General features: G+C 43.8%; 1 protein-coding gene and 1 non-coding gene across 2 annotated transcripts in view; one reads left to right on the forward strand and one right to left on the reverse strand.

The window, feature by feature from the left end:
• The window catches only part of ADCY8 (adenylate cyclase 8), a 224618-nt gene that overhangs the window by 53317 nt on the left and 143974 nt on the right, over nt 1-27327 (reverse strand). The window contains exons 9-10 of the mRNA XM_040626047.1: nt 17699-17799; nt 1928-2129 (exon numbers count right to left, since the gene is read on the reverse strand). Of these exons, the coding sequence (XP_040481981.1) occupies nt 1928-2129; nt 17699-17799 (303 nt within the window). The remainder of the gene's footprint in view (nt 1-1927; nt 2130-17698; nt 17800-27327) is intronic.
• Nucleotides 14583-14690, forward strand: LOC121101788. Its single transcript, XR_005833822.1, has one exon. It is a non-coding gene; the product is annotated as a U6 spliceosomal RNA (small nuclear RNA).

Here is a 27327-nt window from a genome sequence, read left to right on the forward strand (position 1 = left end):
GGGGGGGGGGGGGGGGGGGGCGGCTGGGATCTCCTCTCTCATTTTAAAGAAGGTACTGGCTCAGAAAGAGCTTTTGCAAGCCAGCCCCGAAGCCGGGTTAAGACAGCTCTCCGGCCCCGTCATGTAGGGTCAGGGGAGAGTGCCTGTGGGGCTCTGAAGAGAGCCAGGTGGCAGGAGAAAAGGTCTGGGGCGTGCTCGCAGCCTGTCTGCTCGTCCACAGCTGGGAGGATTCCAGGGATCCGAGGGGCACATTGTCCAGAAAGACTCTCAGCATGGGGCAGGGGGGCGGCGGTCCTTCCCTAGGCCAGAAACTGCTGCCGGTTTTGCGGTGCTCAGGAAAGAGTGGCTACCGGTGGCGGAATGCCTCCTCTGTGCCAAACACTTGGGACAAAAAAAGCCTCACAACCACCTTGTGATGTAGCTACTGTTTTTATCCCCATTTTACAATCGAAAAATATGAAACTCCGAGAAGTAAAGTAACTTGTCTAGGATCACCGAGCTGGCAAGCAGTCGAGCTGAGATCTGATGGCAGGTCTATCTGACTCCAAAGCCTCTGAACTTGCTGCTGCACCCCAGTGGCGTGGGTGGCCAAGAGTAACCCTGACCTCGAGTCACTGAATTTATTTCCAAATCCTGCATCCCGGAAATACCTGATTCGTCAAGACTTGAGATCCTGGCTACGCCTCCGCAGGCCATGATCAATGAATGCTCTTAAGCACTTCCATTTTCAATTGCAATAATCTATAAAATATTCATTAGATGAGAACTTCTGTTATATTAGGATTTTCCTTTTTCTTTATCGCCTAGACTCCTTTCCTACAAGGCCAACCACAGAGCTTGGGCAACACAGACTCCAAGTAATTACTGGGCCATTCTGGACAACGAATTTCAGGCAGTATAAGCCTCCTATTCACAGGATGACAATGGTGCGAGTTCCCAGTTTGGGTCCCTGAGCACGTGGAGACCCTCCCTCAGGCCCAAAGGGCACAATGATGGGCTCAGCCACAAGAGGATGCCTCCACCAGCCCCTCTCAACGTTCCAAGTTCAAAACGTGGAATCAGACAGATCACTCCTAAAATCTAGAGGAACTAAGTAAGCCATGGACAACACAGACTGTTTGTATATACACAGAAAATGCTGTCGCTATCATGTTACCATTGTAAAGAGAAAATGAAATCATTAAAACATGGATAGCCAAATTAAAAACAGTGATAAATATGGCAGCTGGAGAGTCATCCAAGTTCAATGTGTCACACCCAATACGAACTCTTAGAAAGTCATAGGCAAGATCTCAAGCTGAAGTGCAATTTCCTTACTCGTTGCATGGGGATGGTAATACCTACCTGTAGCACGTAGTAGGTACTCAAGAAATGACAGCTCTTTTATTTCCATTCCCCCCACCCCCACTCCCAGAGATACAATTTAGCATTTGAGAATGAGCGTGAGTTGTGGAGTCAGACAGACCTTATTAGCAAGTTATTTCATGTCTCTGAGCCTCAGTTTCCTTAGCCATAAAGTGGGGATAAGGAGACTTACCTCACGGGGTTTATGTGAGGATTTAATAAGAAAAACACGTACAGCTCCTCCTTCAGTGCATGGCACATAGCAGGTAGGTACTGAATTAAAGGGAATTCTGATCACAATTATAACTGGTTGGCCACTGACAATACAGAAATTTTAGGGTGTTTACGCTCCTTTGGAGCAGATAACCTCCCCCACTGGGAAAGAGACAATTTGCCACCAGTAAAATGCACAGCTCTGACAGTAGCCGCATTTCTGTTCTCTGTCTCTAAGCTTGGGGCTGCACCAGGCACTTGAAGGTAAGTGGTACCAAGGAAAGCAACGCAAGAAGCTGCAGGCTCCATAAACCCTTCTTTCCTGCCTGCACGCGAGAAGCCAGAGGGATGGTGGGTTTGGAATGCTTACGATATTCAAGATGGCGCCCAGGAAGTTAATCAAGATGGATGCAAAGATGATGACGTTCCGGGCCAAATAGGTCTCGTTAATCCAACAGCAAGTTTTCCGGAGGACGAGGGGCAAACACTTATAATCCTCCGCCGTGGTGATGAGGACCAGAGCCGAGTGCAGCATAATCAGGATGGAAAACTGGATGGCCATTGGCATCACCCTGCAGGGAAACCCAGAACATTGGGTCACATGGCATCGATAGTCTGATTTCCACTCACTGGGCAACACTGGTAATCACATTCATGACTGCCCTTCCCCACCCCTGGCACCCAATAATTCTCTAAAGCTCTGTTTGTTCAAGAAAAATCAGCAGGAGACATTTTTATTACATTCATCCCTATAATATTCTATTGAGAAACTTTGAAACAACCATCAAATATTTGGGTTGATTTATTGTTCCTGCCTTTTTTTTCTTCTTCTTCTATCATCATCTTTCTCACTAGGCAGCTGCTGCCAAGGCTACACACCACTGGAATTTTATCTCAATACCCCAGCTGTGGGAGGGACCCACATGCCCTTTGGCCTTTGAGGTGGGTTTTATGAAACATTCTCCCTCTTGGTCTACTCTGATGCCAAGAACTGAACCTGGCACCTGTTCCAAGTTGCTCAGTTTGCTTAGTGATTACCAAGGTTTACAGGGAATATACTCTGTGCCACTTGAGACATGGGTAAGGGTGCAATTTGAGTTGTAGGTAAGAACTCATCCTTGCCCAAAGTTTCAACATCACTCCCAAGTATACATCTTGGGCTTCAAGGGCTCACCAAATCTCTGTCCACGGTAGCCCCTGTCTATTGGACACCTCTGCTGGGTGTCAGGCTGTTTCCAGCAACTTGGTGGTCTCAAACCCCATCTCTGGAGGCATCTTTGACTGCTTCCTCTCCTTACCAACCAACCTCTCACCAGGCATATTGCTTCTTCTTGGGAATTCATCGTTCATTCTCTGTTCTCTGTCCAGCCATTCGTGTCTCATTTCTCTACCTCTCTTTCAGCCAGCCCACTGTTGCACAGTGAAGGGTACCTTCATGGAAGTGGCATTAGCGTCTTCCACCGTTGGGAATATACATTAAGTGAATGAAGTTAGGCCCACCTTCTCTCAATGCCTTACCATCCTCCTGCCTGGATCTCCATATTTATTATTAATAACACTCGTGTCAGTAATGCACGGAGCTCTGACCATGTGCTAGACACAATGCTAAGCACTTTATACGACAGCTGACTTCCATTCCTTGGTACCGACTTATGAACTTCTCTGAGGTCACAGAGTTGGTTAGTGTTAGAGCTAGGATTTACAGTCCACTGTGCCATTCTAATCACTTTGGTGAATGAGAGACCTCCCACGTGTGCTGTCATCTTTTTTTGGATTCTGTGGTGCCATTTACTTATTCATTCAACAAGCTTCTTCCCAGATACAGTGGTAGGCACCAGGACACATCTTCCCCATCCTCTAGGAGATCATAATCTAGAGGGGAATATGAACATATACACAACGAACCATTGGAGAATATGCTATGGTCTATAAAGGGGTTTGAACAACCATCATTTAGAAAACAGGAAAAGGAATCAAGGGAGGCTTCGCAAAAGAGGTGACATTTGGGTCAGGCCTTGGAGGTTGAAGAGAGGGTTTTAGGGAAGAAAAAGTGGGGAGCATGAGAAGAGCATCAGGAGAGTAAGAGTGACCAGTGTGTTTACAAGTTCCACTAACCCAGGTGGTGAGGCTGTGGGACTGGAGAGTGAGGAGGTCTCATACATGCTGTGTAGAAAGTTCCACATGAAGGTGATACACAGATGTTCCAGATGTTTAATCAGGAAGGAGACACTCGGATCTGTGTATCTGAAGGACAACCATGGTGAGAGGTGAAGGGCGGGGTGAAGAGAAGAGAAAGGACTTAGCAGAGGTTTAGAGAGTTCGGGACTGATTACAAGGGAGTCTCATGAAGTAGCAGCACAGATAACTGGGAGGTGCAGGGAAAGACATGGTGGTAATCTTAGTACGTGTTTTGTGTATGTGAGTGGAGGTGTGCGGCAGAGTGGTATCATTATGGACGACACTCGTGCTTTTACCATCTGAACTGGTAAATGCAGGAAGAGAAGCTGGTCCATGGAGGATAAGGACGGTGAATGTGATTTGGGACCAGCTGAATTTCTGGTGCTCGTGACACGTGGACGGCTAGGCAGTTGGAGGGATGGTGGGTCTGCAAGGAACAGGTGGCGGCTGAAGATCTGAGAAGGGCGGAGCTTGCCCAAGGAGGGTAAGAAGTAAAGGCACCACAGATGATGTTACAGAAGCGGCTGGTGGGCTGGGAGGAGAGAAGGCAGCAAGAGGAATTTAGGGAATGTAGTCAAATGAGCAGGAGAGGAGTGCTTGGCGTCAGGACAGCGAGGAGGTAAGACATTTGCAAGGGGGTGGGTGGGTAACCAAGACTGGCAAATTCCTCTGCAAGCTCAAGCATCGCGAAGGCTGGCAAGTCACTCTCCCCACAGCCCCAGCTTTTACTGTTGACGGTTTTGTATTTTCCTTTTTTTTTTTTAAATACTTGCACAGTTTGGCTTTATAGATCACCTTGACAGAAGTCTCTGCAGGAGTTCTAGATAAGAACAGGAGGTCTGTGCAGCAGCGGGTTCCCAGAGGGCTCTGGGCAGATGGGAAACTTCCCCCCAAACAGGCTGGAAAAATACTCCTGAACAGCACACCATCATTCCGGGGCACCCAGGGGAGGCAAATGAAGGAGGATCGCTTTTGTCAGACAGTCCCTGGAGAAAAGGGGCCAATTTCGAGGCTGACGCATCTCGATACCGTGAGGCAGCCACCAAGAATACGAATGCTTTGTTTCAAAGTGGGAGGCAGAAGCAAAGCCAGCAAAGAGGATGTTGAGAGCCACTCAGCAGGAGCCTCGGACTGTTCGGTGGCCCCCACTGTCATCCGGATTGTCTGTGGACCTCCACGGCGGCTCTGGGCTCCCCCTCTCGCCTCTCCACCCTCCGCGGACAACACTCAGATACGTGCCCTATGGACTGTGCTTCCCCTTCTGTGCTCTTCCCTGGGGGAATGTCTCGTTCCTGCTTCAAGGCTGTTTTTCTCTGGATTCTGCCACAGAGCTGAGCACGCAGACAGCGACCAATGAACAGTCACTGACTTACACTTTTTGTGGGGAGAGAAGATGCTGTTCCTCCCCTCACCAGCCTTCCTAGGGAAAGGGATTCTCAGCCACCCTCCGGCCCCTCTACCTGCCCCCTTGCTTCCAGGAGGAGTCTGCCATTGGCCTGATCAGAGCCTATCCGGGATGTTCAGGGGACCTGGTTCTTCTCAGAAGGCAGGGGGCCACTGTTAAAGTTCAAGGTTTATGTAAGGTTCAGTGGCTGGCCCTCCCGTCCTTGTAGATCCCCTAAGATGGCTGGGAAGCCAGAGCCGGGACCTTCTCTGTAAGAAGCCCGGCCATCTCCTCCTGGGCAATGAAGCTCAGGTGTCCCCAGGAAGTACCAAGAGGCAACTGCCCAGATCTTCTTCATTCCTTTGGCACTGGGTGGGGGCAGTGCCTCGTACTGGTCTTTCTCAGCATCACAGCAGTGAGACCTCGCACTGGAGTGGGAAGGCGGACTAGGGGGACACAAGTAGAGATCCAGGAGATTCAGAATGGACACCATGTGGGGTCTTGCCTCAACCACATTCTGTATGCCTTTACCCTAGTTTTGCACAGGCGAAGCAAGCACCTGCTTGGCAATTTACAAAACTGACGCTTTGTTGCCCATTTAGCTATTGTGTTTCTGGGTGGAATTTTGGTGGGGCATTTTGGTATGCTGGAGGGCTGTGTGCGGGATTGGCACACTGAACCCACTTCTGCCCATAACACCATTTTAAGTGATCAGCACTTAACAAAGGAAAGGGAGGAGCTATGGGCCGAGGGCTTGTATTTCCCCCAAATTTGGATATTGAATCGGAATGCCCAATGTGATGGTATTTGGAGGTAGGACATTGGGAAGATGAAGAGGTCATGAGGCTAGAGCGCTCATTAATGGGGCTAGTCCCCTCATAAAAGAGCCCCCACACCCCCCGGGGCTCCCTGGCCCCGTCCTCCATGTGAGGACACACGTAGAGACAAGGCAGACGGCTCTCACCAGACACTGACTGTGCCAGTGCCTTGATCTTCCACTTCCAGCCTCCAGAGCTGTGAGAACTTGGGTGGGCTGTTTATAAGCCCGCAGTCCATAGTATTTTGTGACAGCAGCCCGAAGGAGCTAAGACAGGAGGTAAACGGCGGGCAGGTGGGTTAGTGGGTGGCAAGAGCGAGCAAAACCCTGGGTGTCTGAACCCATAGCTCCGAAACCTAACCAGTGGCCCAGCCTCGGGAAAGATAACTAACTCTTCTGAGTATCGTATTTTTAGTCTGCAAAACCAGAATGGTTAAGCCCACCTTTTAAGGAGTTCGTTAAAGTAATAAAGCAGTATGCTTAGCACATAAGACGAACTCAAAGAAACGTTAGTTCTCTGCTATTCACAGTGAAATCCAGAAAACCAAGGGCGTTTCAAAATTGATGGGAAGAGTATTAATTACAAGGTGCAAGGCGCTGGCGCTGCCTATAAAATTCCTCTAAGAATCTCTCAGCAGCTCCCCAGCGTTCATCTCCTTCTGCACACATAAACATTGTAGCAACCAATTGTAGTTTTTAATCTAATTATAGAGCTACTCAGGCATCCAGGGGTTCTGAATTCGCTTTGCATTGTCGGTGTCCGTAAGAGGCAAGGAAACCTCTCATTTCTGAAATCGTGAGTCTGAAAGAAATGACAAGGGATTTGCAAACAGCTCTCTCCAAATCATTTCTAGACATTAAGTGCTAATTGTTCTCCGTAGTCTGTCTTTAAAACAGAGTCTGGGTTGGTATCACCACTGGGTGTTTGCTGGGGAGGCGGGGATCAATGGGGTCGAGTGAACAGCCTCTAGCAGCCTGGGGTGCAGTGGGAAACAGAAAGTCGGATCATCCCCAAAGATGACATTTATACCACCTCTCAGATTCTGCAAGAGCCTATGAGCCCAGTAGTACACCTGAGCCTCATAGCAACCCTGAGAGGTAGGTATTCTTAGCCACTTCAACAGATGAAAATACTATGGCTCGGAAAGGGAAGGGGACCAGAATTTATCAAAATGGATATGGGTCTTTAATTCTCACAGCAACCAGGAAGAGGGCATTGTTATTCCCATTTTATAGATGAGAAAATCAAGGCTCCAGAGAGGTCAAGTACATAATACAGCCAGTGAGATGCACAGAAAGTAATAAGACCCAGGGCCTCTTTCTTTCTTTTCTTTTCTTTTCTTTTTTTTTCTAGTCTCCCTCTCTTGCTTGCATATTTTCTTTCCCCTTCTTTCCTTCCCTCTTCTCTCCCCTTCCTCTCGGTCTGCCTTCCACCCCCCCCCATCACCATGCTTGCAACTGAGCTACACCGTTCCATACTCACAAAAGATATTGTCTGTTCTTTCCTCAGTTTACCCCTCTGCGGGAGGAACATCTGCATGCATGAGGAAATGAGAGCCAAGAGCGGAACAAGCACTAGGGTTTGCTTTGGCGGCTGAGAGTCAGCTGTGGTCCTATGAGCAGAGCCCACCTCCTCTGCTAAAAAGTCCACGACAGAGGAAATGCCAGTGAAAGTCCCCTGCCATCTGTGTAGTTGCAAAGAATCAATCAGACACGAAATGAGTTGGAGAGGAAAGCAGCACACATTAATGAAAGCTTTTGCTGCGTCTGGGGCAAAGGGGCCCCTCTGTCCCCACAACATGTGGCCTGTCTGGTCAGAGATCAGCTTGGGATGTTTTCTTCATTGTCAGTGTCTTCTCTTCAGCTGTGCAAGTGCGCTCGGGGCTCTGGCTAGTATTTCAGCTTGCGCCCCTGTCAGAGCCTCCTGCCCGCCAGCTGCTGCCCGAGGAGCCAGGTCTCTTGCCCTGAAGCCGGAATCGGGCATCAGGGCTGGCTCACCTTCCCTGGGCAGAGCTCTTGGGAAGGGAGCCTGCCTGGGCCATAGGATGTCCCGCACTCCCTTGGCACAGTTATCCTTTCTGTCCCAGTGCCAGTCCAGACCTTCAGGCCCGCTCTGGGGTCCTCTCTGTCTCCCATCCCCCACAGACCAGTCCGTCTCTGCCTTATCTAGCAAATTCTTCCTCTCTAGTCGCCCCTCCCTCCACACAGTGCCACCTCCACTATCTTGTCCCTCCCATTTCTCACCCCAGAGTTTTGCACCTGCCTTCTACTGGTCTCCCCGACTATAGGCCCTTCCACCTTTCTCTTATCCGTGTTAGTGTGACCCTTGTCAAAAATCGCCCCCATCACTGCTTTGATGAAAAACTTCCATAATATCTTTGCCAACTCGTCACAATTCCTCAGCAAGACTTACAAACCCCTCACCTCCACACACTCACTTTCCAGTCCTGCCCCGCCCCTCAGTCCTCTCCTGTGACCTGGCAAGTCCTTCAGGAGGGGGTTGAGATGTCAGGATCACCGCCTCTGGGAAGCCTGCCTTGATCTGTTTTCCTCACCTCACTCCTGGGCATCCTCTTCCACTTTATACCTGCCCTATCATAAGAGTCTTTGTACCATATTCTTGCTGTTTAGCTAATTGCTTTGTCCCCCTGTTAGACTGTGAGCTTTATGACGGTGGGGACCAGGACCCTATACCTCCGGTGTCCAGCACAGTGTCCCGCACAAGCAGGCACATAAAGGGTGTTTGTTGGGAATCCTGGAGTCAGGAAAGAGCATGCACCAGATAGGCCCCTCCTTGGCCCCCAACTCTCCACTGGCAGGAGTCAAGAAGGGAGTCCAGGAAGTTAGGGTGAATCTGACAAGACCCTGCCATCATTCACAGCTCACTACTCTGAGACCATCCCCTAGACCCGAGGCCCCACATAGTTCTTGGGGAGTCAGGATACCCATCCTCTTACGGCACTCCCTGGTACCTTTCCTCGTTCATTCATTCACTGCCATAGCAAATACGGATCTACGTACATAGTAAACATGTTATCTACCTGCAGAACATAAGCTATCTCCATATGTAGCCCTATATAGCACGTAAGTAGCTACAGAGATGGCATCTATATCTAGACGCAGGTATATATTTTAATTATTTCTTTGACTCCTACCACTAGGTTACAAGATCCAGGAGAGCACTTTTTTTGTCTTTTTTGTTCACTGATAGATTGCCAGCATCTAACACAGGTCTAGCTCGTAACAGGCATTCAATTTAGCAGAAATACGCAGTCTTTCCTTCTCTTTCTCGCTCTCTCTCTCTCAAAACTCTAAACTTTAAAATGAAGCATTAATAGAGAAAACCGCACCAAAGTATAGCTTAATTAGCTATTACAACACGTCTGTCTTTGTAATGACCACTGAGTTCACGAAACGGAACTTTGTTGGGCACTCTGAAAGCCCATCCCCAGGCTCCATTATAACCCTGTTTCCTAACCCCAACCAATCACTTTCCTTTCCTTTATAGTTTTATCATCTATATTTAGACACTACAGTTTAGTTGTGTCCATTTTTTATGACATTCGTTTTATCTTTTAAGTCTTTCAAAATATCTGCTGGTTCTCTCTTTAACCCTTTATTTTCTTACAGTGTCTTTATTGAAGATTATGTGCCCTTGACCTACAGCATTTCCCACTACCTGGATTTGACTTCTGCAAACTCATTCAATGTCCTTTGTCCTCTATGATTCCTGCAAATTGGAAGCTGGATTCAAAGGCGTGATCAGACTTAGGCTTAATCATTTTGGTAAGACTAGAAACATACTGTGTTCTTCTTCCATCAGGAGACATGACTGTCTCTCCTTTCGTGTTAATAACGTCCTCTGATGCTCAATTCCTAGATCCATTAATTCATTGGGATGTTGGAAAATGGCAGTATTTTAATTCTATAATTTCTTTAAGAACTATTAACATGAATAATTTTATGATGTGTCACTCACCTGCTATTTGGTGAGTTCGTGGTACGCTTCATGCAGGAAATACAGAAAACTAACTTTTCTTTCTTTCTTTCTTTCTTTCTTTCTTTCTTTCTTTCTTTCTTTCTTTCTTTCTCTTTCTTTTCTTTCTTTTCCTTCCTTTCTTTTCCTTCCTCCCTCCCTCCCTCCCTTCTAGTTTCCAGATAGCCAACCAGTTCTCTAACATCCATCCAACTTTAAAAAATGTCCTTATAAACTCATAAAGTTAAAAATATTTGCTGGGTTTTCATTGAATATTTTAACAATTATCCATACTGAAGCTCAAGTTTTCCTATCTTAGGACAATGGGAACATCTTCACTGTGGCTTCCGAGTCCTTTAGACATGGCCAATAAACCTGACGGCTTCCTTATTTTCTAGTAGGACAAGATGTTTCAGGCTCGTCTTGTATATTTCCTGTCCCAGCCCTGGAATCGTACAGATCTCCAAAAAATTTTTTTAAATAAAAATTGGAATATTATTTCAACAACACAGTCTGGCCCCTCGTTTATGCTCATAGATACTGGGTTGGATGTTCTTGATAGGATTTTCTGTATTCATATCTCCAATCCAGGATACCACCTTCAACTTTATTTTTTTTATAATAATATTTTTTTGTTATATTATGTTAGTCACCATACAGTACATCCCCGGTTTCCGATGTAAAGTTCCATGATTCATTACTTGCGTATAACATCCAGTGCACCATGCAACACGTGCCCTCCTTACTACCCATCACCAGCCTATCCCATTCCCCCACCCCCTCCCCTCTGAAGCCCTCAGTTTGTTTCCCAGAGTCCATAGTCTCTCATGGTTCATTCCCCTTCTGTTTACCCCCCCTTTCTTCTTCCCTTTAACTTTAGTTGTCATATCTCCTCAGGTTCTACTGACTGTGACAGTTTCTTAGACTTCTCTTGCTTTAAATGACCTTGACAGTCGTGAGGAGTACTGACCAGGTATACTGTAGAATGTTTTTCAATTAGAATTTGCCTCCCCCGCCCCATGATTGGGTTATGGGTTTTTGAGAGGAAGACCACGGAGTTTATGTGCCATTCTCATTCAACATGACTTAGCACTGTTGATGTTAATCTTCGCCAGCTGACTGAGAGCATTTGTCGTGTTTCTCCAGGCTTTCCCTCCAACCACACTGCGCTCTTCAGAAGGAACTTACGTTCAGCATAGCCACACGCCCCCACAGGAGCAGGGAGGTAACTTCCACCATGGAAGACAGACTACCTACATAAATTATTTGGGATTTTTTCTCAATGGGAGATTTATCTATTCTTAATTAATTTATTCATTCAATCATTTATTTCTATCAGTATCAACCCATAGATTATTTAGTGTATATTTTGGATTATAGCCCAATTCTGTTTTACTTATTTTCTTATTCAAGTTGTTCCATCTTTGGCTTCTGGGAGCTCTTTCCGCTGACTCCTGTGCCCCTTTGACATTCTCCCATCATTGCGTGTGTGTGTGTGTGTGTGTGTGTGTGTATTTTACTACTTCCTCATTTTCTGGCCCTCATCATTCTGAATAGGTATGTGGTGGTATAACATCATTGTTTTAATGTTTAATTGCATTTCTCTAATGAAAAATTATATCAAGCATCTTCTCATTTGCTCTTTTGATATTTGTGTATCTTCTTTGGTGAAGTGTCTGTTCAGATCTTTTGCCTATTTTAAAAATTGGGTTGTTTGTTTTGTTATTGTTGAGTTTTAAGAGTTCTCTGTGTATCTTGGATACAAGTCCTTTAACAGATATGTGAGTTACAAATGCTTTCTTCTAATCTGTGGCTTGAGTTTTCTTTCTCTGAACAGTGTTTTTCACACAGCAGAAATTTAAATTTTAGTGAAGTCCAACTTGTCAACTTTTTCTTTCATGGATCATGATTTTGGCATTATATCTAAAAACTCACAGCTAAATACAAGACCACGTATTCTCCTATGTTTTCTTCTAGAAATTTTATAATTTTGCATTTAGGAATATGAACTATTTCCAGTTATTTTTGTGAAAGGTGTAAGGTTTGTGTATAGGTTCTTTTTTGTTTTCATATAAACATCCAATTTTTCCAGTACCATTTGTTGAAAAAATATCCTTTCTCCATTGAATTGACTTTGCGCCTTGTCACAAATCAGTTGGGTTATTATATATATTAGTGTGAGTCTATTTCCGGGCTCACTCTTCTGTTGAACTATGTGTCTATTCTTTCTTCAATATCACACTCTCTTGATTAGTGTAGTTATATATGGTATTAAAATTAAGTACTGTGAATACTCTAGTTTTGGTGAGGTTTTTTTGTTTTTTGTGGGTTTTTTTTGTATTTTATTGGTTATGCTACAGCCTTTGTGTTCCCATAGAAACTTCAGCATCAGTTTGTTGATATCTACAAACTAGCTTGCTGGGATTTTGAGTGATACTGAATTGCATCTATAGAACAAGTTGGGAAGAACTGACATCTTAGTAATATCAAGTCTTTTAATCCATGAACATAGAATTTATTCATCTTTTTTTGACTTATTTCATTGCTGTTTTTTAGTTTTATGTATACAGATTCTGTACACATGTTGTTAGAGCTATACCTAAGTATTTAATTTTTGATGATTTTAAAAATAGTCTCTTTAACTTTACACGCTAATTTTTAATTGGTGTTATATGGGAAAACAACTGACTTTTGTATATTGACTTTGTACGCTCTGAGCTTGCTGCACTTGCTCAATAGTTTTAGGAGGGTTTTTTTGGCGGATTTTTTTGCATTTTCTACATAGAATGTTATGTCATTTGCAGATAAACCTAGTTTTATTTCTTCCTTTCCCCTATGTATACCTTATATTCCTTTTGGATGTCTTATTTTCCTAAGGATGTGTAATATGATGGTAAGTAGTTGTAGTGAGATAGTACATTCTTGTCTTGTTTCTGACACTAAGGGGAAGAGTTCTGGTCTACCACCACTAAGGATGATGCTAGCTATAGCTTCTTTGTAGATTGTGTATATCAAGTTGAGGAAGTTCCCTTCTAGTCCTAGTCTTCTGAGAGTTTTTACTTTAAATGGACATTGGATTTTAGCAAATGCTTTTTCTGTGTCAACAGATGTAATCATACAATTTTCCTCCTTTAGCTTGCTGATAGGGTGAATTATGCTGTTTGATTTTCAAATACTGACTAAGTCTTGCCTATGTGGAATATATTCTATTTGGTCATGGTGTATAATTATTTTCATACATTGTTGGATTTGATTTGCTAATATTTTTTGGAGAATTTTTGTGTCTATGTTGATGAAAGATATTGGTCTGTAGTTTTCCTTTATTTCAGTCTTTATTGGATTTTAGTATTAGGGTAATGCTGACCCCATAAAATGAGTTAGGAACTGTTCCTTCCATTTCTAATTTCTGGAAGAGGTTGTGTAGAACTGGTATTATTTTTTTTTCTATATATCATTGGTAGAATTCACCAGTAAAACCATTTTAGTCTGGTGTTTTATTTTTTTAGTTAGTTTTTAAATCATTGACTCCGTTTCTTTCATTGCTACAGGGCTGTTCAGGTTTACCTTTTCTTCTTGTGTGGATCTGGGTAGTTTGTGTCTCATTTAATAAATTGGTCTATCTCATCTCAGTCATCAAATTTATGGGCATATATTCTTTTATTAACATTTTCATGTCCGCGGGATCAGTAGTGAAAACCTTCCTTTCACGTATGATATTGGTAATTTGTGTGTGTGTCACTCTCTCGGCCTCTCTCTTCTGTTGACTTGGCCAGGGGGTTATTGATTTTATTGATATTTTCAAAGTACTAGATTTCAGTTTTGTTGATTTTTCTATTATTTTCCTGTTTCCGAATTCATCGATTTCTGCCCTAATTTATACGATTTCTTATCTTCTACTTGTTTTAGGTTTAAATTCCTTTTCTTTCTCTGGTTCCCCAAGGTAGAACTTAGATTATTGATTTTAGATCTTTCTCTTGTAATATATGAATTGATTACTGTCAATTTCCCTCTAAACACCACTTTCATTGCATCTTACAAATTTTGATAAATTTTATTTTCATTTTCGCTTAGGTGAAAATATTTTGAAATTTCTCTTGAGATTTCTTTTTTGGTCCATGCGTTATTTAATATTCAGGTATTTTGACACTCATAAAATCTTCACGTATTTTGACACACATTCACAGGCAGATACAAGACATAACATACGGATTGTTATGTCTTCTTTGAGAATTGATTTTTCTGTCATGATGTAATGTCCTCTTCACCACTGATAATTTTCCTTGTTCTGAGTCTACTCTGACTGAAATTAGTATAGTTACTCCAGCCTTCTTTTGATTAATGTTAGCATAGTGTATCTTTCTCCATCCCTTTACTTTTAACATACTTGAGTTTTTATGTTTAAGGTGGGTTCTTAAATGCTTTGACCTGTTTTTTTTTTTCCACTTATTTTTTTTCCTTTGTATTTAGTCTGAGAGTTTGTTGACGTATATTCAAGCTCCCTGATTCTTTCCTTGGCTTTGTTGAGTCTACTGATGAGCCCATTCGTTACTTCTGTTGCAGTGTTTTTATTTCTAACATTTCCTTTTGATTCTTTCTTAGAGTTTCTCTCTACTTTACTGCCCATCTGTTCTTGCATGGTGTCTAATTTTTCCATTAGAACACTTACTATATTGTGCTCATTCAGCCACACATATACTAAAATTGGAACGATACAGAGAAGATTAGCATGGCCTCTGTGTAAAGATGACGTGCACATTCGTGAAGAACCCTTAATACATGAAAAATAGTTATTTTAAATTCTCTTCCTAATAATTTCAGCATCTTTGTCATCCGTGAGTCTGATTCTAATGGTTGCTTTGTCTCTTCTTTCCTTCCGGCATACCTTGTAATATTTTGTTGAAAACTGGTCACATTGTATCAGGTTCGAGAAAGTGAGATGAATTGATCTTTACTCCGAGGATTTAAGTAAATCTCCTTTGGAGTTGGGCTACATTTAGTGTTTGCAGTAACTATGGTGTACTAGTGGCTTCAAATTCCTCTTGTGTCCTTGTTTTTGTCTCTGCTCTTGAACTGGGCTCCCCTGAGAACCCCTCTTCAGAAGGAGTCTGTGTCTTGCACTTCTTTCAGCTGTAGTCCACCCTTAATTTTCTGGATTCTTGTCAGTGTGGTGGGAAGGTGTGAGGGAGGGGAGCTCTGCCTTTTCCTCTTCTTTTTGATTAAAAAAAATTCTTCCTTTTCACCTTTGTTCCTCTTAAGGCATTATTTGCTGTGTCTATACGCTCTATGTTCCCTCTTCTTAGGTCTTCATTTCCAAAATGTAGCTTTCTTTTCCTTTTTATTTCCTTCCTGTGCTTTCTTGTTGAATTTCTAACTTTTTCTACTTGTAAGATAGGTTGTTAGTTTATGTCTTGAACCCCATGAAGTGCTTCAATTCTTCTGAGGTGGTAGGTTAAAGATTTGATACACATTGTGGGCCTTTTTGAAGTGTTCTCATCAACTCTAAGGATATCGATCTACTTTTTTCCCCTCTTTTTTTTTTTTTGGAATAGCTTGGTATGGGATTGCCAATATGTTTTGTTGCTCATTTTTGTGTCAAATTAACTTTGCTGAACTCTTAGAAATAGGTGTGTTTTAGGAGAGTTTATTTTTTTAACTCTACAGAGCTCTCTCTTTAGTTGCTTTCATGTGGTGTTCAAAAGCGTGATGGCTACATTCTCTTCCCACTTTTACAATGACCCTGGCTTTTCTTCTTCTCTATGGTTCTTACTGTGAGTCGTCTTGATTCCCCCCACACAGATCCTTCCAAGATGCCATCCTGGGAGGGAGACGGGGTGGTGGGTCAGGCAGGTTCCCAGTGTGTGACAGTTCCAACTCTTCAGACCTTACTGTGGGCCTTTGCACTCCCTGGATGCTGGATGGGGCAAACCCCTCCTACTTCCAGCTGCTTTCTCAATTTGCCCTGTGGTACTTCCCAGTGAATATCTATTGGCTATACTTGGGCTCTTTTGTTCCCAGACATGACAGATGCCTACTTGCTTGTTTCTGCTTCCTCCCACATGGATGCTGATGTCACACCAATCCTGGGGCTACTGCGAGACTGTCACCACCCACGTCCATTTGGGAACTTACGGGGCTATCATCTCACCTGTTTTTGTTGTAAATACAGGCCTCACAGGGTTTGGTTTTGCTATCTAGCTATTCAGACACGTGGGAATTTTGAAAGATTCAGAAATACACCACCTTCTGACACCATCTCCCTGGAGTCCCTTTTCTCTTTCTCCTAGTATCCCTGCTAATCCAGAGACGGTCAAGCATGGCCATTCTCAGAGTGTGACTTAGCCTGAACACCCTTTATCACTGGAGGCACAGAACCGGTGCTCGCTCACTCCTTCTTGGGCTCTGGCACCCACCACGTCCTCATACAAACCCTTTACTCTAGACTCTCCCACCAGCCCACTACTCTACAAACACAAGGTTGTGCACACCCTTGTGCCTTTGCCGGTGCTGTTCTTTAAACTGGAAATGCCCTTCCACTCACTCTTTCTATCTCATCCCACTCAGCTCAAAATAGTACCTTTCCTGCAAACTCTTCCTTAAACCATCTGGTCAGAGTGAATTGCTGATTTTGGTACAAAGTAGGTGGGTCGTTAAAAGCACAGACTCTGTCTCTGGGTTCAATTCCCAGCTCAGCCATTATAGAGACATGTGACCTTGGACAGCTCCTCACCAACAAAACGGGCATCAGAGTGCTCTCTCATTTACTGGTTGCCTTTGAGGCTTTGCTGAGGCAATCCGTGCCAGGGATTTAGCACTTTCATGTAATCAGTACTTATTAACTGGAAGTCATCACTGATGTCTCTCTCTCCTGCTAAATTACATCTTAGAGATGTAGACCTCCTTTTACAACATTATACCATCATCAAGTTCTGACATATTGCTGGACTGTATGAGACATTTAACAGATATGTGTCGATCCCACAAAAGGGGAAAACTCAAGGTAAATTTAAGGGAAAGGTACTTTACCTGAGAAAGGACGCAGGGGCTCCCTTAAAGTACAGGAAGAGCACAAAGCGTGGCCCCTGGACTAACCCGGATCTAATTTCAAACGCTGGCTCTGCCACCGACGACCTGCACGCTATACATCCGTGTCTGGTAGAGTCAAGAGCCCAGACTCCGGAGGGAGGCTTCCCGGGTTTGCATGCAGGCTGTCACATTTTCAACGGTGAGATCTGCTACAAATGATTCCATGACTCTGGGCCTCAGTTCTCTCCTCTTTAAAAATGGGGATACTAGTAGTACCTACCTCATAGGGTTGCCATGACGATTTCATGAGTTACTGCATGGAAAGTATTTGGAACAGTGACTGGCCACATATAGGTGTTTGCACTATTATTAAAGGGCCGATTTTGCTGGCCCGGGAAGCTATGGTGCTGTATCTATGAACACCAAAAGGTGATTACAAGAGGAACAAGACCGTGACGGTGGAGGTCTAATACTTATTTGCTGCATTCATGGGTGCAGTGTCAAATAAGAGGGGGGCCTATTTTGATTTCAGTTGTTGTTTTATTAAGATGGTGAGAAAGACTATTGCCATGGCAGAGCAGTGAGAGGACGCAGAGTGAGACAACCAGAGTGGACACCGATATTGTCAAACATTTTGGTGCGGATCCTGGATCCCATTATTTTAAACTCTGATCCCTTGGAAAGGTCATCTGGCTGGCTCCAGGTGCGGGACCATCAACTCACAAAGACATTTCACCTGAAAATTCTGTCCTTTCGTATTTACCTTGAGGAAGGAAGCAAACTTTGTATCGCCGTGATAAATAGAAGAACGATAAATGCACAGACCAAGTTTGACTTGAATACTTCATCCCTCATTTGAGAATACTGTAATTAAAAAAAGAAGAAGAAGGAGAATAAATTACTTCACGGCAAAGCTGCACTTCTGGAAGAGTTAAGTTTTCCCAGTGTTGGGGGTTGAGGGCAAACAGCAAAGAGAAACAAAGCATTAAAACATTTTGTTTTTTTTTAAAGAGGAATCCATATCTTAATTAACCCTTTACAGAGCATAATCTCCGTCCCTCCCTCCAACCTTCCAGTGAGAGCCCAGGAGTGACTACAATTCCCTTCGCAGCGAAAGGAAATGGGAGGGGACTCTGCGTAAGCTTCTCCGGCTCTCCTCCCTCTGAACTAGCATCACTTAAACAAAACAGAAGAGCACACAGCCACATATGCCACAAATCAAATTCACGTGGACTTTCTTCATGAGTAAACGTAAGTCATTGAAGGGTCTTGCTCTATTTCTTGTTAGGTGGGGGACCCAGGGAAAGGTTTCACCCGAGTCTTCCTGCCCCCTTTTCCACAACAACTATTAAAAAATAAGATCACAGAGTCTTAGAAGAGAGAGCAACCTAAGAGAATTCCAGCGAGCGCAAAGCCCTTTCATTTCACACAGAGAAACCCAACTGATCGCCCATGTGTTCCATGCCCTTCTCTTGTCTGCTCCAGGCAGCCCTGTGTAATGGTGCTAACTTTATTCTGATTATCCAGAGGCTCGGTAATTTCACTGTCCAGCCTTAAAAGCTTTTGGAAGGTCAACATTGAATATGCACTTGCCTTAGTCCTTCCTAGTTTCCTGAACCATCCTGGAGTCACTAAAGGAAGAAGAATCCAATTCCTTCAGAAGGAAGAAAGGATTTTTAAAACTGAAGAAGACCTTAGAGTTAGCCTCAGTCAAGCCCCTCATTTTCCCTCAATGCCAGAGAGGCCAAGCAACTTGCCATTGATCACACAGCATGAGGATCATTTTTAGGGCAGGGGAACAGAAAGTTAAGCCTGGCTTTGGAACTTTGTAATCCTGGCTTGAAATTCACAGTTACTTTATAAAGGAAACAAGTAAATGGAACTCTGGCAACACTGCAGGCTTGTCCCCAGTCGGGTTTCGGTCGGGTCAATGAAAGCATAAAATCAGTCCAACTTGTTGGTGGTGTGGTAGTCACAATCAACTGTCACATGATTTTTATTCTCTTGCCTACTTCTTGGTGTGGTCTGGGTTTTAGACTGAACATAGACTGAACAGACTGCTCAGTGTCATGGCTAAGATGTGGGGAATGACAATGTCCTGAAGCCAGCGAGCTCCAAGGGGTAAGCACAATGTTGCTCGGAGAGTGTCCCTTCATTGCTGCTTCGGGGCAATGCTTTTTCTGTTCCCCCGTACTGAGGCCTCTGTCTGCTTGCCAACAACCTGCTTGGTATATGGAGGGGAAACTGAAATACTCCCCCAAAGCATCAAGATAAGCCACCTTCACTCCCGATAAAACTACAGAAAATCTGTATTAACAAGAGCGCTACCTAAGGACCGGGCACAATCAGAGAGAGGCATACGCATACCAGCTTGGAAATCAGCAAGTTAGCCACAAAGCAGTTAAGTCAAGGAAAGATACATGTCTGAGTTTCTTCTAACAACGAACCGTATAAGATCTAATTACTCTTTGTCGGCTGACTGATAAATTTCAAACCAGCTTGGTTATATAGGCTTGATCATGAGATCTTTAAACAATGTGTGCCTAATCCCCGTCTTCCTCATTTTCTGTATCATCATCATCCCCACCATCATCACAGCACCTTGGAGCTGTAATGAATCGTGACCTTCAGGAATCCTCTCCATGACACTCCTGAGGTCTACTCAAATGCCTGATGATTATCATTAGATGACCTTCTCTGCTTTGTTGGGGCAAGTGGGTTTCTTTCTGCTGGTTTGGGGCAGGGCACCCTTGACTTGGACACTCCCAGTGCCTGAGAACTCACTCCTTTGCAAAGGGTTCCTTCCTATGTTGAGTCCATTTTTACTTTGAAGAGGTCTTTCCTGTAGACCCCAAGCCTGAGTCTCTGCCTCCTCTCCTTTCATGAATGCTTCTCTCTGATGACCTTAAAAATGTCACATAGTCATCATTTGTCCAGCCTAAAGTTGCACATGGCTTTAGGTTTTCCGTTGGCTTCGGCTGGCAGGCTGGAAAGACTTCCTCTGGCTCCAGATCGTCCACTGTCAGTGGTTCACTGTGAGTGAAGCCAGTTTCTTTGAACTTCCCTTTTCTTATCTATCAGATGGGGGAATGAATACAATTCATAGGTTCCCAATGCTATTATCTTATTGTGCTAGAATTGAATAATAAATTCTATTATTTTCATGTCTGAATTCCAGTGCCAGCACTCTCACAAGAAAGAGCCTTATAATATTTGGGAAGCTGATGTCAATCGAATATAAAATACTGGGTTTCAGAATGGAGCGCATTGTTACTTTGGAAGCACAAAGGAGAACAGAATTATGGAAAGAACATTCCTAATTGGCTCAGGATGATAGGGTACTGACATTGGGTGGTGATTCATTTCACTTCCTCTTGACTTGTGAAGGTTCGAACACTTGGGCTCGAAGCTATATTAAGTTACACGTACACTCTCTCCTGCCATCGTTAGAGCTCTCTCCTGCTCGCCTCACGTCTGTTCTGTCCTCATTTGGCTCCGCTTATCCTTTTAAGCTTAGTGGAGAGCAAAATGAACTAACCTAGAGCTAGACTACCTGGATTTGAACCCGACCTCTAACACCTACTAGCTATGGAACCTGGACAAGTTGACTAAGCTTTTTATGCCACAGTTTGCTCACCAAGAAAATAAGGATAATAATAGGAACTATCTCATTAGGGTTGCTGGGAGAATGAAAGAGTTAATATACGCAAAGAGCCTAAAGCAGGTGCTTAAGGGGCAGGGCAACCTCATACAAGTGTTCCCTGTAATCAATTAATTATACTTACTGTATTGCTATGCTTGTTACCTTTCCAAAGCCTGCTTTTTCAGCCTCAGTGTTGCCTTCTAGAATGCTATCTTCCATTCCTCTCTACAAAATGATACCTTGTACTCAGTAGGGCCCCCTAGCGTGGGTTGGCTGATTGGTCCATCATGTTAGAAAGGATTCTTCTAAAAGGAATTTTAATCTCGTATGTGGTTTTTTGTCTTAAGAAAAGAACCTGCCTTTATTCCTTCCCCTGCCTCTTAAAAGATCCTCCACCAGTGGGTAGAATTCTCCACTTCTCCAGAGACCTTTAGGAAAGGTGTCCTTGGAAATGACCACTGGGTCTTTATAATTCACTGAGTCCTTGGTCTGCAAGAGAATATATATATAAATATATTCAGATAAGGAACTTGAAAATCAGATATGGAGAAAGCGTTTGTCAAGGTTAGGGGATTGGAGGCCAAGTTCAGACAATGAGCCACACCTCTTGGCTCTCAGTGGAGTGTCCGCTCTATTAGACCACTGTTTGAGAGCAGAAAAAGCCTGAAGCCAGTACCTGAGCCAACTATATTGGGATTAATACCAATTAAAAGAGCATGCCACTTGGAACAAGTTACAAGTGCTTTCTTTGAGATCTTCGATTAGAGTTTGGATTACTTTTTTTTTTTAATCCAGAGGGCTCTGGTTAATTCAGGAAATGACCAAAATCTTGTAACATATTTAAATAATAATTAACGCCTGGTGCAAGGTAGGCACCAGGCCATGTGCTTTCCGTGGACAATCTCTTTTAGTGATCACAACAATGCCTTGAGGAAGATACTGTTTATCATACCCCCATTTTGCAGGTAATGAAACCGAGGATTAGAATAATCGAGTAACTCAACCAGGACTTCACGGATTGTAAGGAGCGAGTCCAGAGTTTAGCCCTGGAGTGCCATGTCTCATTGGCTGTACTCTCTGTGGCTATCTTGATGTTTTCAAGGCATGGTTATCGTCTTCTAGGATGCAGTATAGCAGGTCTTGCTACATTTCAGTGATGTGGTTCACTATACAAAGAAAGTGTTAATTGAGTCTATGTAAATCGTGGTTAGAATGAGAGTAAAGCATGATCTGGGCCAAGCACGGCCCTTAGAAACACCCTATGAATGAGTTTAATAAACTGGCACTGCTGAGTTTTCATGATGGACGGATGGATCGTCAGTACAAAGCAAGACAAAGGGAAGAGCCCTTTTCTTAAGGCCCGCAGGAGTGAGCCGCTAGCAGGGAAGAAAAGAAAAGGCGCAGTGGGCTTTATTTAAGAGTAACAGAATAAGAAGAACCACAATCTTCAAGTGATTAAAACGTTTTAAAAAGACTTTCCTACTCGTTTGACCAGGTTGAGACATGAGGTCCCTTCCAAGGAAGTGGGGGCCGGAAGAACGTGTGTTCTATTTTGCTCATGTCTGGGGATGTTGTCCTACATTCTTTTGAAAGGCATCTTCAGAAATGACATCAGAGCTGTGAGGCTTAGGGGTTCCTAGGTCTGTCACAAGGAAGCCTGGAACCTGAGTTTGGTCACACAGGAAAAGCTTATTCTAGAATCTTCATTCACAAAGGTGTGACCAGGGAAGGTAGCTTTCAGAGGTAATGAACAGAGCTTCCAGTCTTCTGTTTCTGTGCCTGAGTCAGGCCTGGAAAATCTTCCTATATGTGGGGAAGGAAAATTATCCTTTTCTCCTAGACTGGCCACTTCAACTATGAGCTAAAGAATACTCATTAAATGCTTGCATCTTTACAAGATGTAAAGAATAGTTCTAACCAGGGGCGCCTGGGTGGCACAGCGGTTAAGCGCCTGCCTTCGGCTCAGGGCGTGATCCCGGCGTTACGGGATCGAGCCCCACATCAGGCTCCTCTGCTATGAGCCTGCTTCTTCCTCTCCCACTCCCCCTGCTTGTGTTCCCTCTCTCGCTGGCTGTCTCTATCTCTGTCAAATAAATAAATAAAATCTTAAAAAAAAAAAAAAAAGAATAGTTCTAACCAAAGCAATGACCTAGTTAATTGTCCAAACTACAGCCATATTGTCTTTTTACCCAATGGTGTATGTGAGATCACAGAATTTTACAGGAGGAGTGGATTATGTTTGTCACTTTGGTCCAATGCTTACTCATGCCAGTTTCACTCAGTAAAATCCCTCAGAAATGAGCCATTAACTCCTGCCTGAAGATTTCCAGTGATGGGGGAAATCAACCCCTCGCTTGAGAGCCCATTCCATCTTTGGATAAGTTTAATTGGAAAAAAGACCATTTTCTAGCACACCTCTCATTAGTATAAATTAATATGTTTGTTAAATTAAAGAAGAATCTCAACTGGGACAATCTGCTCATTTTGCATGAGTGAATGAAAGAATTTAACTTCTGTTGTTAAACTCATGCATTATGTAGCGTGACAATGGCTGGAGAACACTTAATTGATCATTTGAGTAAAATGCATAATTGCAATAGAAGAGGGAAGGACTAATTTTCAATAATTTCATATTTTGAAATAGACCGTCTTCCCTACCTTGGTGTATGGTGTCTAACCAAATCATTATCAGCAATAATTCTACGAGTGACAGGTGTGTCTGAGGAATGTCTCACTGTCATCCTTCCTCCCAAGTAACCTGACCTTTGAACAAAGGCAGATTTCCTCATCTTCAGTAAACTCACAAGTAATCATGTGAACCCATATCTAAGATGAACAGTCTCAGAAGACTGAAGCTGGGAGGACGCTACACCAGGCATGACAGAAGATCCTTAATGACAACACAATATCATTAATGTGTTGTGATACTGTGTTATGGTGTTCCTTGTTAAGGAGGTTGACTGACATACAAGAATTCCAAGCAGGACTTTACAAAGCTTCCCACCCACGTCTTCCAGCTCACCCTCTCTCAAATCTCCCATCCTTGGGAGGACAGACTCTTCCTTTCTTCACTGGCCCAGTTCCCCAAGCCACGATAAGCCCAAGGGAGTGGCAACTAGTCCTGTGTTCCCTGCCTAGAAGCCACTGGCTGCAGGCATTGATGAGGTCTACACGTGAGGCATTACGATTGCTCTAAGGACTGAGCCAATGTCCGCTGGGTTGAAATCATCGTAATTCTACCATTCTACAATGCACTTATGGATGAAATTGGTACTTTTGACTCTGAAAAATACTGGCTTTGTGGGACCGGAGCTACCTAATTGGTCTGATAAAAAGAGACAAGTGAAATGACCCTTGATATCGTTTGATTGCCTAGAGGGTGTTAGAAATAGCGGTGATTTTACAGGGTAATATCACAAATATAAAGGAGTCTCACAAAGCTACTGTTTGAATAAGGGATGGATTTTCTTCCTAAGCTTCTTTGAAATCTGTTCTTCCCACCTGATGGAGGTGGCCTAAACAATCTTGTTATTTTGGGCCTTACAAGAGTAGTAAAATCTCAAGAGTGACCTGAGACCACAACAGAATAATTCTTTTAAAACATTACAAAAAATTTTATGATGTACTATATGCTGGCTAACTGAACATAATAATCATAATAAATAGTAAAAAAATTTTAAAAATAAAAATAATTTAAAAAAGAAGGTCATGAAAATGATCAGGAAGTATCTGATTCAGAAAAATAAGACAGAAGACCTGAGACCATTTGGTCAGGCTCCAGGTTCCTACCTCTCTGCACCTAAATAAGAAACAGAATAGTTCAACAAATTCTGAACATCTTCCAGAAAAAAAATTTGTTTCATTACCTAATTCCAGAGTCCAACATCCTAATCCATTAGAAAATTCATTCATCTGCCTAGCTTTCTTGGCTTTGCCACAAGTCCTCCTTAATGATGTCATTCCACTTGTCATAACTCCAACAGGAGTGGGGGGAAAAAAAGAAAAAGAAATGTCAAAGTCTATGATGCATTTTTCCAGAACTCTTTCAAGCCCTTACTTAACTTCGATTTCTTTATAAAGGCTAGAGGAAACTGAGAGAAATTCGGAATGCAGAGAAGAACCACCTGTACTCAGCCACAGGATTATCTGAAGGCTCCCTTGTGTGACAAGGCCTTTCTTTATGTCGCTGCTGACAGAAAAAAGAGTAATGTCAAAAGAATGTTTTGAAAGGACTCAGCACCAAACTTGGTTCATTGCAAGTACTGTCTATGACAGGTATTATTATTACTACCTAGGAAGTGGCCGAGAGCTGATGGCTGACTTGGGTGTGAAGATGAACCTCACCCTCGGGTTTGTCTGACGCGCCTCTGGCCTGTGAGGTGGCTCTTGTCCAGTTTGCCTGCTCTCTCAGACCATTGGCTCTCACAGCTCGCTCCTCGACGGCTCCCACCACCCAGCCTTCTGTCTGGATACACTGCTCAGGGGCAACTCGAGGGCTCAGCGTGCCCAGCCCCAAGGCCCTCAGCTAGAGCTATCTCACACATCTGCTTAGTCCGGTACTGGTTTTCACAGGTGCATGGACAGGGAGAGTGATGGGGTTGTCCTTGCTGTATCTGGGTGCCGCCAGGAACATGTGACAGACTGTGTGTGGGTGTACATGTATACCTGTATACATGTGTCTCTGTGTGTACATGTATGTGTGCGTACCTGTCTGTGCACATGTGTGTGCATGACGTGTACATGTATGCATGTATACATGTCTATGCACGTGTATGGTGTGTACATGTATGCACGTGGACTTGTCTGTGCAGATGCATGTGTATACATGTGCACATGTATATGTCTGTACACCCACACACATGTGCATGCATGCATGTGCAGTCTGTGCATGTGTGTGTCTGTGTGTGCATGTGTGCATGTGTGTGTGTCTGTGCATGGGTGTGCTTGTCCATGTGTGTATGTGTGTCTGTGCATGTGTCTTTGTGTGCATGTGTATGTGTCTGTGCATGGGTGTGTGTACACGTATCCATGTATAAATGTCTTGCAAGCGCATGAGTGTATACATGTATGCATTGTACATGTCTGTGCATGTGCCTACATGCATGCATACATGTCTGTGCATGTGTCCATGTGTACACGTGTGTCTGTGCATGTGCGAACATGTGTACGTGTCTGTGTATGTGCATGGGTGTGTCCACATGTGCATGTGTACTTGTCTGTGCATGCGTGTGTCTACATGCATGCATGTGTACATATCTGTGCTTGTGCATGGGTATGTGCAGGGGGGTAGTAAACAAGGGATGAGAGAAATTTTCATGGTTTAATTTTGCTTTTTTTTCTGCCTCCAAGGTATCTGTCACATGCATAGCTCTATAATGTCTCCTGTGCACCCCACCAGCCTCATCCTCAAGACCATTCCAACTATACGAAAAGCAGACACCCTGAAAACAATAAGATCTTGCAAAGTGTGGTAGAAAAAATCTGAGTTTTGGGAAAAGAGTCAGATTCGAATCCCTACTCTGCTGTCTTCTACATGTTTGAGCCTTGAGAAAGTTACTCCAACTCTAAGCCTCCCTCATTTATCAAACAGTAAAACTAGTAGCTACACGAAAGGACTGTTGTAAAAATTAAATGACGTAGCAAACGTAACATGCTTATGGTAGATAAGCCTGATAGAGTCGCAAGCGATCAACAAATGTCGGTGTCCTTGCAACACCGCTGTCTCGAGGGACTTCCTAAGAGTTATCTGCCTTTCACCTGCACGGCGACCTTGCGGGGATGGGAAGTTCAATGACTTGCCCCAGATCACAAGTTGGAGTGTAAGTTCGAAGGGAACGGAAGCCACGTCTTTCTGTCTTCTGACAGCACCTGCCCCGGTCTGTGTCTGAAGCAGTCAGTATGTAGCAAATACTCTGTGTTGGGCCTGAGGGACTTCCCAGGGATCACGAGCATGGACAGAAGGACAGTCCATGCAGGAGCACAGAGAGACCTATGTGTGACATCTAAACTCCTTAGCTGGCTTGGTCTCCCAGGAAGAAGGGCATGGCCTTTGGGGACGATCAAACACCACATGCCCTTAAAGAGAGTCGATCTTTCTCATCTTATTTGGAAGATGGTGATTAATAGAGAATTTGGAATAATAAAATCATTTCGAGAAAAGACAACTGAATGACGCTTACGTATGTAAATACATCCCAGGGGGCCAAGATGCCCACTGCTTGTGCTCTAATGGCCGGAAGGCAGGGCTGGGGAGGCCTCCCGCAATGGGCTGTAGGTGGGTACTTGGTTAGTGAGCACCTTTATGTACCTATGTGATTGTGTATTTACGAAGGCCGTGACCCTGGTGTACCAGCCACAGGAACACTGTTTCCTCCCACCATTTTTAATGACGTAGTTTCTTTATGGAAACTCTACGAGTGTGAGATTTATGTTAAGTGAGGGTTTAGCCTCACCCCGATGTGGACTGACATAGGATTCATCACGAGGAAAGGGAAAAGAATAACTATTGAATTTATTCAAATATCTATTCCATGAGAATTATGTCAACCATTTTCACAACAACCCAGTGAGGGGCAGGTATTCTGATCATCATCTTCTCAGTGAGCTCACTCTGTCCTGTGTCACCCACTCAGTAATTGGTAGGAACTGGATTCAAGCATGTCTATCCAGTAATCAAGTGTATATTCTTCCTCTGCCGTTTAACAAAAACCAGACACTTGTGAGATAAAGGGGGCATATGAATGTCCACC

Source organism: Ursus maritimus, unplaced genomic scaffold (genome assembly GCF_017311325.1).
Source record: "Ursus maritimus isolate PB19 unplaced genomic scaffold, ASM1731132v1 scaffold_9, whole genome shotgun sequence".
NCBI classification, from domain to species: domain Eukaryota; kingdom Metazoa; phylum Chordata; class Mammalia; order Carnivora; family Ursidae; genus Ursus; species Ursus maritimus.